This window comes from Chiloscyllium punctatum, chromosome 15, assembly GCF_047496795.1.
Source record: "Chiloscyllium punctatum isolate Juve2018m chromosome 15, sChiPun1.3, whole genome shotgun sequence".
Classification (NCBI taxonomy): Eukaryota; Metazoa; Chordata; class Chondrichthyes; order Orectolobiformes; family Hemiscylliidae; genus Chiloscyllium; species Chiloscyllium punctatum.
Window position 1 is genome coordinate 48,050,654 of NC_092753.1, and position 14,571 is coordinate 48,065,224.

The 14,571-nt window shown below is 40.6% G+C and overlaps 1 protein-coding gene and 1 non-coding gene across 3 annotated transcripts in view; one reads left to right on the plus strand and one right to left on the minus strand.

Annotated features, from left to right (window-relative positions):
- Positions 1-8,321: 8,321 nt before the first annotated feature.
- LOC140486221 (uncharacterized) overlaps positions 8,322-14,571 on the minus strand; it is a 47,077-nt gene continuing 40,827 nt past the window's right edge. Inside the window, exons 3-4 of one of the 2 annotated variants that reach the window (XM_072585055.1) lie at positions 13,091-13,203; positions 8,322-9,643 (exon numbers count right to left, since the gene is read on the minus strand). In XM_072585055.1, coding sequence (XP_072441156.1) covers positions 9,482-9,643; positions 13,091-13,203 — 275 coding nt within the window. In that variant the 3' untranslated portion in view covers positions 8,322-9,481. Of the gene's footprint in view, positions 9,647-13,090; positions 13,204-14,571 lie in introns of both variants that reach the window. The other variant, XM_072585054.1, reaches the window with a different exon arrangement.
- Positions 9,736-9,808, plus strand: trnai-aau (transfer RNA isoleucine (anticodon AAU)). The gene has a single exon. It is a non-coding gene; the product is annotated as a tRNA-Ile (tRNA).

The window sequence follows — 14,571 nt, forward strand, 5'->3', positions numbered from 1 at the left end:
ATTCAACGTGAGCAAATGCGAGGTCTTGCACTTTGGAAAAAAGAATACAAGCATGGACTACTTTCTAAACGGTGAGAAAATTCGTAAAGCCAAAGTACAAAGGGATCTGGGAGTGCTAGTTGAGGATTCTCTAAAGGTAAACATGCAGGTTGAGTCTGTGATTAAGAAAACGAATGCAATGTTGTCATTAATCTCAAGAGGGTTGGAATATAAAAGCACCGTTGTGCTACTGAGACTTTATAAAGCTCTGGTTAGGCCCCATTTGGAGTACTGTGTCCAGTTTTGGTCCCCACACCTCAGGAGGGACATACTGGCACTGGAGCGTGTCCAGTGGAGATTCACACGGATGATCCCTGGAATGGTAGGTCTAACATACGAGGAACGGCTGAGGATCCTGGGATTGTATTCATGAGAGTTTAGAAGATTAAGGGGAGATCTAATAGAAAGTTACAAGATAATACATGGCTTGGAAAGGGTGGACGCTAGGAAATTGTTTCCGTTAGGCGAGGAGACTAGGACCCGTGGACACAGCCTTAGAATTAGAGGGGGTAAATTCAGAACAGAAATGCGGAGACATTTCTTCAGCCAGAGAGTGGTGGGCCTGTGGAATTCATTGCCGCAGAGTGCAGTGGAGGCCGGGACGCTAAATGTCTTCAAGGCAGAGATTGATAAATTCTTGATGTCACAAGGAATTAAGGGCTACGGGGAGAATGCAGGTAAGTGGAGTTGAAATACCCATCAGCCATGATTGAATGGCGGAGTGGACTCGATGGGCCGAATGGCCTTACTTCCACTCCTATGTCTTATGGTCTTATAAACATTGTTCAGAGTTTATCAAATATATGTAAATGACTATGATTGGAAATACAGTTCATTTTATTGAATTATTAATTTTGACAATATATTCAATTAAAAAATAACTTTTATTCAAAAAAGCAAGGAGGCAACTTGCAGAAATGCTGACTGACTGATTCGGTTTTTCAAAAAGGTTTGCCTCAGATAGGCTGAAATGTGGACAGTAACAGCTACATGTAGAGTGATTAAATGTCCTCTGCAATGTTTACATTGATTGCATGTAGATAGTTATTTGAGAAGCCTTCTTTTACAATTGAAATACAAACTGTTACTATTAATACTACCAATTCAAGCACAGTAATTCCTTCCTCATCAACAGAAATGCCACCTCATCTGAGTTTTCTCAACTGTCTGCATTAATGAAAATCACATTTAAAATCAATGTGTCGTGGAACAGTGACAACATCATTTATCATGGAAAAAAATCAAATGCTGAACTACAGGTACATTTGAGAACTAACTCAACAGTTGTCATGGAGAGTAGTGCTTCACATTGTTTATGCAAATTATCTGGGTTCCATGTCATCACCGCCATCATGATATGATGTGTGCTCACCCTTAAGGGTGACAATCACTACAACCACTGACACAGGATATGGTGCATTAGCCCCATGAGTTGCTAGTTAGTCTGAAGCAGCAAGAGTCAAAAACAGATGTACTGTACTTAGCTACCAGTCAATATCTTCTGTGTATAGTCCTACCCTCAAATAAAGAACACATAGCCAAGAACTCATTAAACAGTACTGTGACTGGTATGTAAGAATGCAACATGCACGTTACCTGTAATTCAGCAGGGCAGTAAGTTTTGACTTATTTTGAGATGATGTGTAGGATTACTTATAGACCTGAAACTGAATGTTTCAATAAATAGGCCAAAGGATGCATACCCAAACTTTACTAAGCAAAGGAACCTGTTTCCACTGTTCACTCATTTGAAACTGGTCTTTGTCGGTTGCCATGTTATTCATTAGTTGAACTTACATTTTAATAGATTTGTTATTATTGCTTTTTCATGTTTTTAGTGATGATTTCCAGAAGTAATGCACAACTTTCTCCATGTCTTCAACTGCATTATTGATCCAGCCTTATCTGAGTTTTTCCAAAAATCTGCATTTAACAAAAATCAACTGGACAACTAAAAGACTTGCGTCCCTGATATAACACCATTTTTAAAAGGCTGCTGTACACCTGGAGCAGTTCTGATATTCTTAAGCTTCCCTGCTTGGTCAAGCACATTTTCTGAAAATGTCTGAGAGGGGGAAGACGGAACTGCGATTTTCTGACAGGGACCTAGAGGCCCTGCTCAAGGGATGGTGCATAGGGGAGGAATACTCTTCCTGGAGGACCAGCGTAGAAGGCCGTGCTACCAGACTCTGACCCTCAGAATGCCTCACCAAGAGAAAACAGCAGTGCTACCCAATTTAAGCACAGCTAACCCCTTCCTTTCTTTTATTCCATCCCCAATAGGATCAAAAGGGCACTGGAGGGGTGCTTGACATTAGGCGACTTACCCGCCTAGGAAAGAATCCGGACTCTTGAAGGAGAAGACCTGGGATCAGTTCTAATGCGATGCCGAGACATCCGTGCCTTGCCAACCAAGCAAGTACCATTCTTCATTCCACTGCAGATCTCACGGTAAGTCTGGTGTTACTCTTGTTCATTGCATGCAATTTTTAACTCCTGATGTGACACTCTGTCTTTTATTTTGCAGCTAATGCCAGCATCTTGACCACCATCTCTACCATCAACATCTGTCTTCCCCTGGTGGTCACCTGTTTGACCTCTGAGGGTGAGAATATTGAGGCTGCAGAGGAAGCATCAGCAAGGTTGCCTTCTACACCCTGGCCAACTCAGATAGTGACATCTCAGTGAGGGAGGACATTACCTTTAAAAAGTGTCTAGCACAATCTGGAGTGTCCCTCTTTGTGATGGCTCCACAGCTGTCCAAAAGTACTGTTGGGAATGAGTTGGTCAACAATGTCTGGGACAGAGGTGCATAGAAAGCAGGGGAGCAGTACATTTGGATGGCCAGGGATTAGGAATGATGCAAGTCTGCACCCTGTATAGGGCGATGTTGTTACTCTTTCAACAACCTCCTATCAATGGGTCATTCTCCATTTTCCAGCTTGATGGAAGACACTACTGAGCAGTCAGTAGCTTCTAGCCTCTACCTCAACATCACAAAAAGCCCCTAAACATACAAATTTCTTCAAGGTGGCCCTTTCTGTGAACCCCAGATGCTGTACTCCTCATGTACATAGCTCGGATAGGATCTAGCCCTGCACCAGCCCATCTTTCCCACCCTAACCCTGGTCTGGTATGGTCAGATATGGCCTCCCACCCTTACTCCCATACCCCTACCATGAAGTCAGACTGCCCCTGACCATGGACAAATCCACCTTCCTCACATCCTCCTTTCTATCCAATCTTCAAGGTATCCCCTTTGCAGCTCCTATTGTTTTATCTCCCCCTCACAATTTTCATTCCACCTTTACCCTAGCCTTCAGCTCCTAATCCTGGAGAATGGCTTGTTGAATTTCTTTTCTTTGGCAACAGCCTTTTTGTTTCCCATCCTGCTTTTCTCCATTGTTTCTATGGACAGATGCAATGAACTGACTGTGGCCCACTCCCTTCAGTTGTGTAACTTGAGAGCCCTAGAGGATGTGTCCAGACCCTTGACTGTTTCCCTCCCTCACAATGTTCGTCCAAAGTTGAGAATGTGGTGCTGGAAAGGCATAGCAGGTCAGGCAGCATCCGAGGAGCAGGAGAATCGACATTTTGAGAATAAACCCTTCATCAGGATTGAAGCTTGTGGGCCGGGAGGCTGAGAGGTAAATGGGAGGGGGTGGGGCTGGAGGGAAGGTAGCCAGGAATGTGATAGGTAGATGAAGGTGCAAGTGGAAGTAATAGGTAAGAGAGGAGTGTGCAGCGGGTGGGTGGGAGGCTTGGAACTGGAATAAGGAGGGGGGGTGGGGGGGGGGGAGTGGAAATGAGGAAACTGGTGAAATCCACATTGATCCCATGTGGTTGCAGGGTCACCAGACGGAAGATGAGGCATTCTTCCTCCAGGCGTCGGGTGGTAAGGGTTTGGCGATGGAGGAAGCCCAGGACCTGCATGTCCTTGGTGAAATGAGAAGGGGAGTTAAAATGCTCAGCCATGAGGCAGTGGGGTTGGTTGGAGCGAGTGTCCCAGAGATGTTCTCTGAAATGATCTGCATATAGACGTAGAGGAGACCACATCGAGTGCACCGGATCCAGTGGGCAACATGCATGGAAAGCTATCCCCATCTTATCCCAGTCCCAAGCCTCCAGCTCAACACTGCCCCCTTAACCGATCCTACCTGTCCACCTTCCTTCCTTTCCACCTATCCACTCCACCCTCTTCTCTTTTCTGATCCACCACTTCCACCCACACCTTCATCTACCAATCACATTCCCAGCTACCTTTCCCCCAGACCCATCCTCCCCATCCCATTTATTTCTCAGCGCCCCCCCGGCCCACAAGCCTCATTCCTGATGAAGTGCTTATGCCCAAAACGTCGATTCTCTTCATTAGATGCTGCCTGACCTGCTGTGCTTTTCCAGCACCATACTCTCAACTCTGATATCCAGCATCTGCAGTCCTCACTTTCTCCAATGTTAGTCCTAAGCTTGTTCTGGCTGCAATGGAGCCACAGGACTGATGGGGGTCCACTTCCCGGACTGCAGAGTCATGGACCACCGAGTGCATAACTGATCACTACCATATCTCAAGACTAGCATGGGATGCTGTCCTTGACTTATTATACTGTCCCCATTCTGTACCAATTGATGAGTACTTCTCTGGACTTAAGGACCACTCCCCTAGTACTCTGAGACATGGCTGCCTGCTTGCATATGATGCTGTATGCTAACTATCGGTGCATGTCGCAGGTGTGAGATTGATGCAGCATTCTGTCATATCTGCCTCTTTGACTCAGGATTGCTGACAAGTATCTGGTCGTATAACTGTGCTTATTAGCAAAGCAAGGCAAAGGAAGGACGGTGCTAAGTGAATGAACACTGACCAAGCAATAGAGCAGTCCTGAGATGCAGCCTGTTCCAACCTGTTAGAGACCTGTCTTCACCTATCCCCATTTCACCACCCTGCTTCCACCACCCCCTTTATCTGCAGCTCCCCCTACACCCACACCCAGTCCTGAAGAAGGGTTACACCCAAAATATCAACGTCTCCACCTCCTGATGCTGCCTGGCTTGCTGTGTTCTTCCAGCTCCTGCCTTTCTATTTTCTTCCAAACTGTGGCACACAAAGTATGTCTGTTGCAGCCTGTCGATACTAGATGCCAGTGCACCATGCAATGCAATCCTGTGCTTCCAGTGCATCAGAGAGATGTCATGATGGTCATGAGGGGTTAGTAAATGCAAAATGCCAATAGCTGTGGATGAGGGATGTGTGCGGCTAGTGCCCGTAGATCATGCCCTGAGATGCTCTTTGGTTGTACACAATGCATAAGTTCTTTGGAGTAAGTGGCAAGCTGAGGTTGCCAGGGACCCACTGTTATGACACGGGGTAAATCCTCCTGCTTAATTTAAACAAGCAACTCAGAAAAGAGTTATCCCCTGCAGTAATCTGTAAAAATTAGAAAGGCCAAGAACTATTAAGAACTAGTAAATATTAACCACTTTATTTCTTAAGATATAACAAAGAATAATTAACTCGCATCCTGTTAACTTGACTTTGCTAAGTCGAAGCTTCTCACTTTTAACTTACTCAACCACAAGTCCCCCAAGTTAAATTGCCTCACCTGTGTTTTATTTAAAGATCCAGGACACTAACCTGCAAGTGTGTTAATCTCTGCTAGGATTTTTCATATCCCCCAAATCTATTCAAATCTGTCTAAACCAGTTCAAGATCCAAACGACGAGCCCCCGAACTGTTACGACACTGGGTAAACTCTCCTGCTTAATTTAAACCAGCAACACAGAAAAAATTTATCCCATGCAGTAATCTGCAGAGGCCAAGAACTATTAAGAACTAGTAAAAATTAACCACTTTATTTCTTAAGGTATAACAGAGAATAATTAACTCACAACTATTTACAACTCCTTCCTCTAACCTATCTTTTACTTACCCTTCTATAATGCTAGTCCGATAAAACCCCACCCCCCCCCAATTAAGATTTACCAAAAATTCAAATTTTCAAAACCAGTCAATCTTCTATTTGGATCTTCCTGTGTCGTCTTTTCTTCTTCCTAAGGATTATGTTTCACAGGTCACGGATCGATAAGGGTACCTTTAAGACAGCTAATCTCCGAGCAGTCTACAGATATCATTGGCTTGGTAGTTCTCCTAACTATTCAATTTCCCCCAGTCTTGTACCTGTAAAGCATCGGATTGTGCATTGGTTTTTAAGATTGTCAATTTACTAAATTCAAACTTGATTGGAGTTTGGTATTTTTCAAAGCATAATTTAAACTGGCCTAATTCATTTATGTTTTGTCTTTTCTAGGCAACCCAGCTAATCTAGCTTTCGACTGAGTGTTATATTATTACCTTATTCAGAACACTTGGTGCTGTCATGTAGTTTTGCTAGCTTTTAACTCTTAAAGGTACAGTACACCCACATCTTCATAACACCCACTCGAATATCCCAAAGTCTAACTTGTTCAGCCTGTTTGGTTAAATGGGATGCTGAATATTAACAAGCTGAGTTGTATCATTAATGAGGCATTTAACAAGCTCTAATACCTCCTTTAATTGGCAACTCACCATGACCAGTGAGAATCTCACCTTGGTGCTCTGCAAAAGTGTAAACGGTGGAATGCAATGCTCTCAACATCAAATCAGTCCTCACCAGATTTCTCATCCAATAACATTCCACTTCTTGAAATGTATGATATCCATTTTTTGTATGGTTTGGTGTTAATAGCAAGAGGAAACAGCACTATTTTAACTCAATTACCAGTTTCCTTCAAGTATGGAGGCTTTCTGGAATTACTTTGTCAATAACAACAAGCAGTGATGCTTTTATAACATCAAGCTCTTCCACATTCTGTGGCTCTGTGCCTGTAATTTCAAGAGTGAGCTCATGTTGGATAGCTGTACACCTGAGCGGGTATGCCACCTTTGTGACTGTTCTTTCATTGGTTGTTGGCAACCTTATCTTTTAAATTCAGGGCTTAAGTTAAACAGATGTCTTTGTCTTCAGGATAATGAACCATGTGAGTGACCAACATACACCTGATATGAGAAACTGGCTACAGGAGAGTTGGAGCAACTACAATATCCTGAAGTAAAACATCCCTTCAGCCACTGGGGTGAAGGAAATATTTTTTTATTAACGTCACCAAATTCCAACTGGTGGAAATGATGATATTTTTCAGACTACATTTCTGATATGTAGTTCACACTTTCATTCCAACAGTCAACACAACCTAAAACATTCAAATACCTGTATTGCAGTAAATATAGTAGACAACCTCCTTTTTGATGTAAAATTCTATTATAAAGTTTTAATATGCTCAACATTGGCTGAGTACAATAATCTTGCCTATGAAGAAAGGTGATAAGTATGCACAAAAATTAATTCATGATTTTCATCCAAGCATACCATCTAAACTCTTTTAAACTGATCACTATTAATCATTATTAGTTTAAAAGTTGACACAAATGTCCAGAACAAGTTAAAAATGCATGATAAATTTAACCATGCTGAAGGGTAGATACTGTGATTCCTTGTCAGTCGTTAACAGGCTTATGCAAACATAAGGCAATGAGAAATACAATACAGTGAAAGTTAAATGGAAAGTATGAAGACATTTTGACCATTGTTTAACAAGTCTTCAAAATGCACTTTCTTGTAGACATTGAAAGCTTTCTAAAAATCATGCTATCTTTTCTACACAGGAAGAATAGAGTCATAGAGTTATACTGCATGGATTTAGTCCAACTCATTCATGTTGATTAGATATCCTAAATTAATCTAGTCCCATTTGCCAACGTTTGGCTCATCTCTCTTTAAACCCTTCCTATCCGTATACCCATCCAGATGGTGGCACGGAGGCACAGTGGTTAGCACTGCTGCCTCACAGCACCAGCGTCCCAGATTAAATTCCAGCCACGGGTGACTGTCTGTGTGGAGTTTGCACATTCTCCCAGTGTCTGCATGGGTTTCCTCCCGGTGCTCCGGTTTCTTCCCACAATCCAAAGATGTGCAGGTCAGGTGAATTGGCCATGTGAAATTGCCCATAGTGTTAGGTGAATTAGAGGAAAAATGGGCCTTGGTGGGTTACTCTTCGGAGGGTCAGTGTGGAATTGTTGGGCCAAAGGGCCTGTTTCCACACTGTAGGGAATCTTAAATGTTCCATAGACACATAACCCACTGAATGAAAAGGTTGGCCCTCATATCCCTCTTAAATCTTTCCCCTCTCACTTTAAAGGTATACCGTCGAGTTCAGGTTCCGCTCTCCCCCCCCCCCCCCAAGAAAAATACCTGGCTATTCACCGTATCCATGGCCCTTGTGATTTCACAAACGTTTGTAAGGTCACCCCTCAGCTTCTGAGGATCCAGGGAAATTTGTTCCAGCCTATTCAGCTTCTCCCTGTCTCTTAAACCCTCCAACCCCAGCAACGTCCTTGTAAATTCTTTGTACAAATCTGAATTTTCTTGCTCACATTAAAAAAACAGATGTGCAATTGTTTATCAAGAGCTGCCAATGTGTCTCTGCTAGATTCCACTGACTTGGAAAATTATGTTTAATGAATGAATCTGAACCAGATTAAGAATCCTTGGATCCCTAGATTTCTCTTCACATGACAGTTGTCCCTTTCAGTACATTAAAAAAGTACAGAAAAATTAATGCAGAATTAAGCATGTGAACTGTTTACAGACTAAATTGATATGCAAAACCTATCGCAATTTACCAACTTAAAATAATTTTTAATGTGCCTTCTCCTTAGCAAGGAAAAGCTGTTGTACATTAGGTAGGGCAGCGTTTGAAACAGAGGCAGATTTTATTGTTCAGGAATAATTTTTATTGCTGCATCTAGGTTGAACAAATCCAGTTCTAGCCTAGAGACTGGTCAGGGAAAGGGCTTCTTGAGACAAGGTGCGAAACTGAAAACCATGTAACTGAATATGAAACAATACCTTTTTAACAAAATAAGTAATTTTAGAAATTATAGAATAATGTTTTCATGTCTTAATTTCTTCAACATTTGCCTATATTTGAAGCAAAGAAGTTTAATTTGAATTTTGCTGTATATGTTTTTAATACCTTATCTGAACAAGATAATTTATGGCTAAATTGCATCAGTGTCTGGAAATTATCCAGAATACCTCCAGAAGTGGTGGATCATTTTAACAATAGATTTTTAATACAGATACAATAAATTTTCATACAAAAATTTCATAACATTGCACAATATTTTCAAGGTTTACTGTGTCAATGAATTATTTTAAACACAATGGCAACTTTGGAAATTTAAGTATGATTAATAGCTACATGTTTTGAGTTTTCACATCTTATCCTTAACATGTTTTCTTCACTAATACTTGGTGCATGATTTCACCAATGAAAAAGCGCAAAATGTTCCAGTCTTCTCAGAACTGGTGAATTTTTAGTCTGTCGATGAAACTGAATATTATCACTGTAGTGAGATACTCATATAATCAATGCCTGTGTCTTCATATTGACTGTTGGCTACCATTGGCCTGTTGAGTGGTAATTTGTTGTCCTGGTTATCGGTGTCATCTGTGTTTTTCAGGATAATGTTGACTTGGTTTGGAATGTTGATTCTAGACTTCCTCTGCTGGAAAACAATGTAAATATGAAAGGAAATGAAAACATGAATTAATACTTTCTTCAAGACTTTTTTTGATAAGAGAAAAAAATAGTGTTGGTTGGTTAGCTCAGATGGTAGAGTGTGGTGCTAATAATGCCAAGGTTGTGGGTTCAATCCCCACACTAACCAAGTGTAGCATTGGAGGTCACAAGTGGTAGGTTTGCCCTTGCAGGGTCTGTGTTTGTCATTGCGTTTCTTTAGGGTGGCTCAGTGGTTAGCACTGCTGTTTCACAACGCCAGGGACCCAGGTTCGATTTCAGCCTCAGGCGCCTGTCTTTGTGGAGTTTGCACATTCTCCCAGTGTCTGCATGGGTTTCCTCCAGGTGCTCCGGTTTTGTCCCACAGTCCAAAATTTGCAGGTCAGGTGATTAGCCATGTTAAATTGTCCATAGTGTTTGGTGCATGTGTCAGTGGGAAATGGGTCTAGGTAGGTTACTCTTCAGGGGATCGGTGTGGACTTATTGGGCCAAAGGGCTTGTTTCCACCCTGTAGGGAATCTAATCTAAACTCACCTTTGCACATACGAGTATTAGGAATAAGAAAAGAGTGATAAAAATCTAGAACTGCCTTTTACAAAAAGGCTGTAACTGATCGGCCTATTGAAATATTCAAAACTGAGATCTATAACTTTTTGTCATGACGTAATTAAATTCTACACTGGGCCCAAGAATTTACAAACCTAAGAACAGGAGTAGGTCACTCAATCCCTCCAGTCTGCTTCACTCTTCAATAAGATCATGGCTGATCTGTGGCATAATCTTTATGCTTGCCTTGGATCCATATCCCTTGATACTCTTACTTAATAAAAACTTGTCAGTTTCAGCTTTATATTTAACAATTGAAATAGCATCAACTGCCTTTTGAGGAAAAGAGTTTGAATCCTCCACTCCTCTTAGCATGTAGAAATGCTTTCTAACATATTTCTCCTAAATGGCCTAGCCTTAATTCTTACACCTTGCCCTGGTTCTAGAATCTTCAAGCGGTTAACTATCGTGTTTTTCCCTGTTAGTGTCCTGAATACCTCAATTAGATCACCCCTTAAACTAATTTTTCTTATTTTTCCTCATAACTTAACGCCTGGAGTCTGGGTGTCATTCTGGATGTAGGTTTGCTCGCTGAGCTGGAACTAGTATGGTGATGAAATATCTGAAAAAGAACCTTCCAGCTTAGCGTGCAAACCTACATCTAGAACCTCAACCTGGGCTACAAATCTTCTCAAAACTTGCTTCGGTTATCATTCTTGTAAACTTGCATTGCAATCCCTCCAGGGCCAAAACTTCCTGTACTGTGGTGGCCAGACGTGCTCACAGTATTCTAAATGGATCTAATTGGGGTTTTGTGTAACTGCAGTATCATGTCAAAATCTGTATAGATTACTCATGATTCTATTTTCCTATCTCACCTCAACTCTATTATAATGTGATACTGTAACTTGCATTGAAAAGTAGATCCCATCATAGTACTGAAACAGATCTTTTCAAAATCACAAATAGCATCTGATGGGACTGTTACAAAGATATACGCTTTCTCCTCATCCTCAAACTGTGCACAGCCTTTGAAACAATTGGGTGGGCTATCCTCTTTTTGAACGTTTGTTCACTGTTGTCCAGCTGCATGGGGCTGCTCCCAAATGGTTCCATGCACATCTATCTAATCACAGGCAAAGAATCTCTTGTAATGTCTCTTCTCCATGCTGTCATCCTGTTTCCTCAAATATTGCACAGAAATCTGTTCTTTATCTTAATCTAGTTCATATCTATCACAGAATCACAAATGTCTTACACCACAGAGAGAGGCTATTCAGCTCATGGTGCCTGCAATGGCACTTCAAATCAGCATCATTACCTCATGCCAATACTCTGCTTTTTGTCTCCATACCCTTGCATGTTAATTTTTCCAAAATATTTGTCCAATGAATGCCTCAATTGAACCTGCTTCCACACCCTAACAGATTGTTGAATGAAAAGGCCTTCTTTCTCACATCACATGCATCTTTTAAAAATCACTTCAGATCTATTGCCTTTCTGTTCTTGTTCCTGTTACAAGTTGCCTCATGATGTTATCATCCAAAGGCAAAGCATTAGATTTCACATGTATTTTGATAATATCCAGATGTCCTCACCATCACAACAGTATCATACAAAGATCTGCAGATGCTGGAGACCTCAAACAAATAGAAACAAATTGCTGAATAAACCCTGCAGGTCTGGCAGCATCGCGAAGAGAAAACACAGTTAATGTTTCAAGCCTAGTGCCCCATCTTCAGGACTCTTCAGTTTTTCTCTCTCACTATCATCTCTCTTGAATCCTGGACTATTGATAAATTATCAGACTAGCCATCTAACATGTAATACAAGAGAAGCAAACATTTTCTCGAACTAAATGTGAAAACTGTGAAACTATTTTTTTTCAAAACCTGTTCTAAACTTGGATCCACAGCTCCTGATTCCATCTCCCTCTTTGGTCAAAGTCTGAGATCAAATTTGTCTGTTCACAACCTTGTGAAACACTTGATCACAAGTTGAGCTTCTAGCCTCATATTCATACTATCATAAAGACTGCCTATTTTCACCTCTATAACATCACCTGACTTGGCTCCAGTCTCCGCTCACACCTTGGACCGAAACTCTTATTCCTGTCTTTCATACCTCTCAGAACAACTTTTCCAATACACTCCAGTCTGTTTGCCACAGTCTACCTTCATAAACCTGAGCCCATCTAAAGTCACTCAATTTCCTGCAATTACAATTTCTTTATCACCCCTGTACTTGATGACTTGCTTTGGTTACTGGTCAAGCAATACTTTCGCTTTAATATTCTCATCCTTGTTTTCAAGTCCCTTCATTGGGTCTTGTCTTTTTTTCTGTAATCTCGTCCATCTCCATATCTTCCAGAGATATTCATGCTCTTCTCATACTGATCTCTTGTCATTCCCAATTAGGCATGTGCCACCATTGCTTGCTGTACCTTTGTTTTCTAGAAAACAAAGATCTGGCGTTATCTCTCTACAGTTCTGTGTTTCTACATCTCTTCTTTGCTTTAAGGCATTTGTTGAAATTACTTCAACTGAGCTTTTTAGGCCTTCTGATCATAATCTCCTAATGTGGTGCGGTTTTGTTTCATAATGTTCATTGGAATTTTTCATTATGTTAGAGGACTATAGCCGTTGCCTAATAAAGTTCTTTGCTGAATGGGATGCATACCTATTCCATACTTTTCAATCTCCAAATCATTATTTTATTTTGAGGGTAAACATGTGTGCATGAATATAATTCAATTCAAAACATCATCCATTTATTGGAGAAATTAATGAGATTAAATGTATATTAGTTATATTTATGAAATACTTTGTGTAGTCATAATCATAAACATACTAATGGGAATTAAGTTAAGCAAATTCGTGTTACTTACATGAACATAGTGGAGCAACAGAAGAATCGTGCCAATGGCCAGCACTGCCAGAACCACACCAGTGACAACATAAGTGGCAAGATAGGAAGAGGCTTGGGATTTCCCTTCATCACCTAGAAGGGCAAGCAGATTTTTACATTAAATATGGTTCTCAACTTCAGTAATTCTAGTTATGTACACAGTATAACATTGCTATTTCATGTAATAAATTGAGTTTAAATTTAGATATGGTTATTTTCTAATGTATCTTCTGAAAATTTGAGTCAAAGCTGCATTGAGTAGTATCACAATAATATGAGATTCTGTGGTGAAATGGCAAAAGCAAATTGTCAAAGTTAAATAAAATGACATTATTTATAGCTTTCAATGTATAATTATTACAAATCCACTGGAACTGTAAGTGACAAATAAAAAATCTAACCTGTTTTAAATTGGGTTGAATGTCTCAAAACAGTGAAAATGACAGTTGAATTGGAATACAAATTATTAAATCTTACTACATTTTTTGAAAATAAAAATATTAATTTTGTGAAAGGAATCTAGCAATTTTCTCTTGACACTATTTAACCTTAACCTAGCTTGCTGTTATGCAGGAAAAGCTAAAAGTTTATAAGCCACTGCCCATCTCCAGCCAAATATCTCCCAGCAACAACAATTTGCTGATGTCATGGCGGACTTTGTTGTAATAAATATTCTTTTAAAGTTTATTCATGGCATATGGGAATTGTTGGATATTGAGAATTTATTACCCACTCCTAATCACCTTAGAGCTGCCTTTTTGAAGTGCTGTAATCGTTCGGGTGTCGGTACACTGGTGCTGTTAGACAGGAATTCCAGGATTCTCATCAATGACAATAACAATACTTGTCTTAGTTTTTGTCCATATAAACTAGCCTTCATGTTGCAGGACAAGCTACCACTTGTAATCTAATTACAATTATCTTGAGATATCTTGGTAATCAGTATAATTTGTTCTGAAGGAACAGGAATACAGTTTGAAGTCAGACTGGTGTGGGGCTTGGAAGGAACTTGCAGAATGTTGCCTTATGCTTTGAGACAGTTGCGAATGTGGCTCGAGAAACTGTTATTGAAGAAGCCTGACCATGTTTCTGCTCTGCATCTTGTAGATAGTACCCTTGCCACTGGGATATCAAATAAGCTTGCTGCTTTGTTCTAGATGATATCAAGTTTCTTGAGCATTGTTAAAGTTGCACCTATGCAGGTGAATGAACAGTATTCAATCATACCCTGAATTTTGCCTTGTATATGGTCGACAGACTCTGGGGGAACAAGTCATTATTTATCCCAGAATTCTTAGCTTGTGACCACCTCTTGTTAGCCTTTTTTAGACAAGGAATCTTTCATCGTTATATTCTGTCTGGCTTTCATTGACAATCATCATCATCCATTGCCCATCTTCTATAATTGCTATCTCTTGCCAACCACTCATCCATCTCCTGCAGGATTTACAAATCTAATCT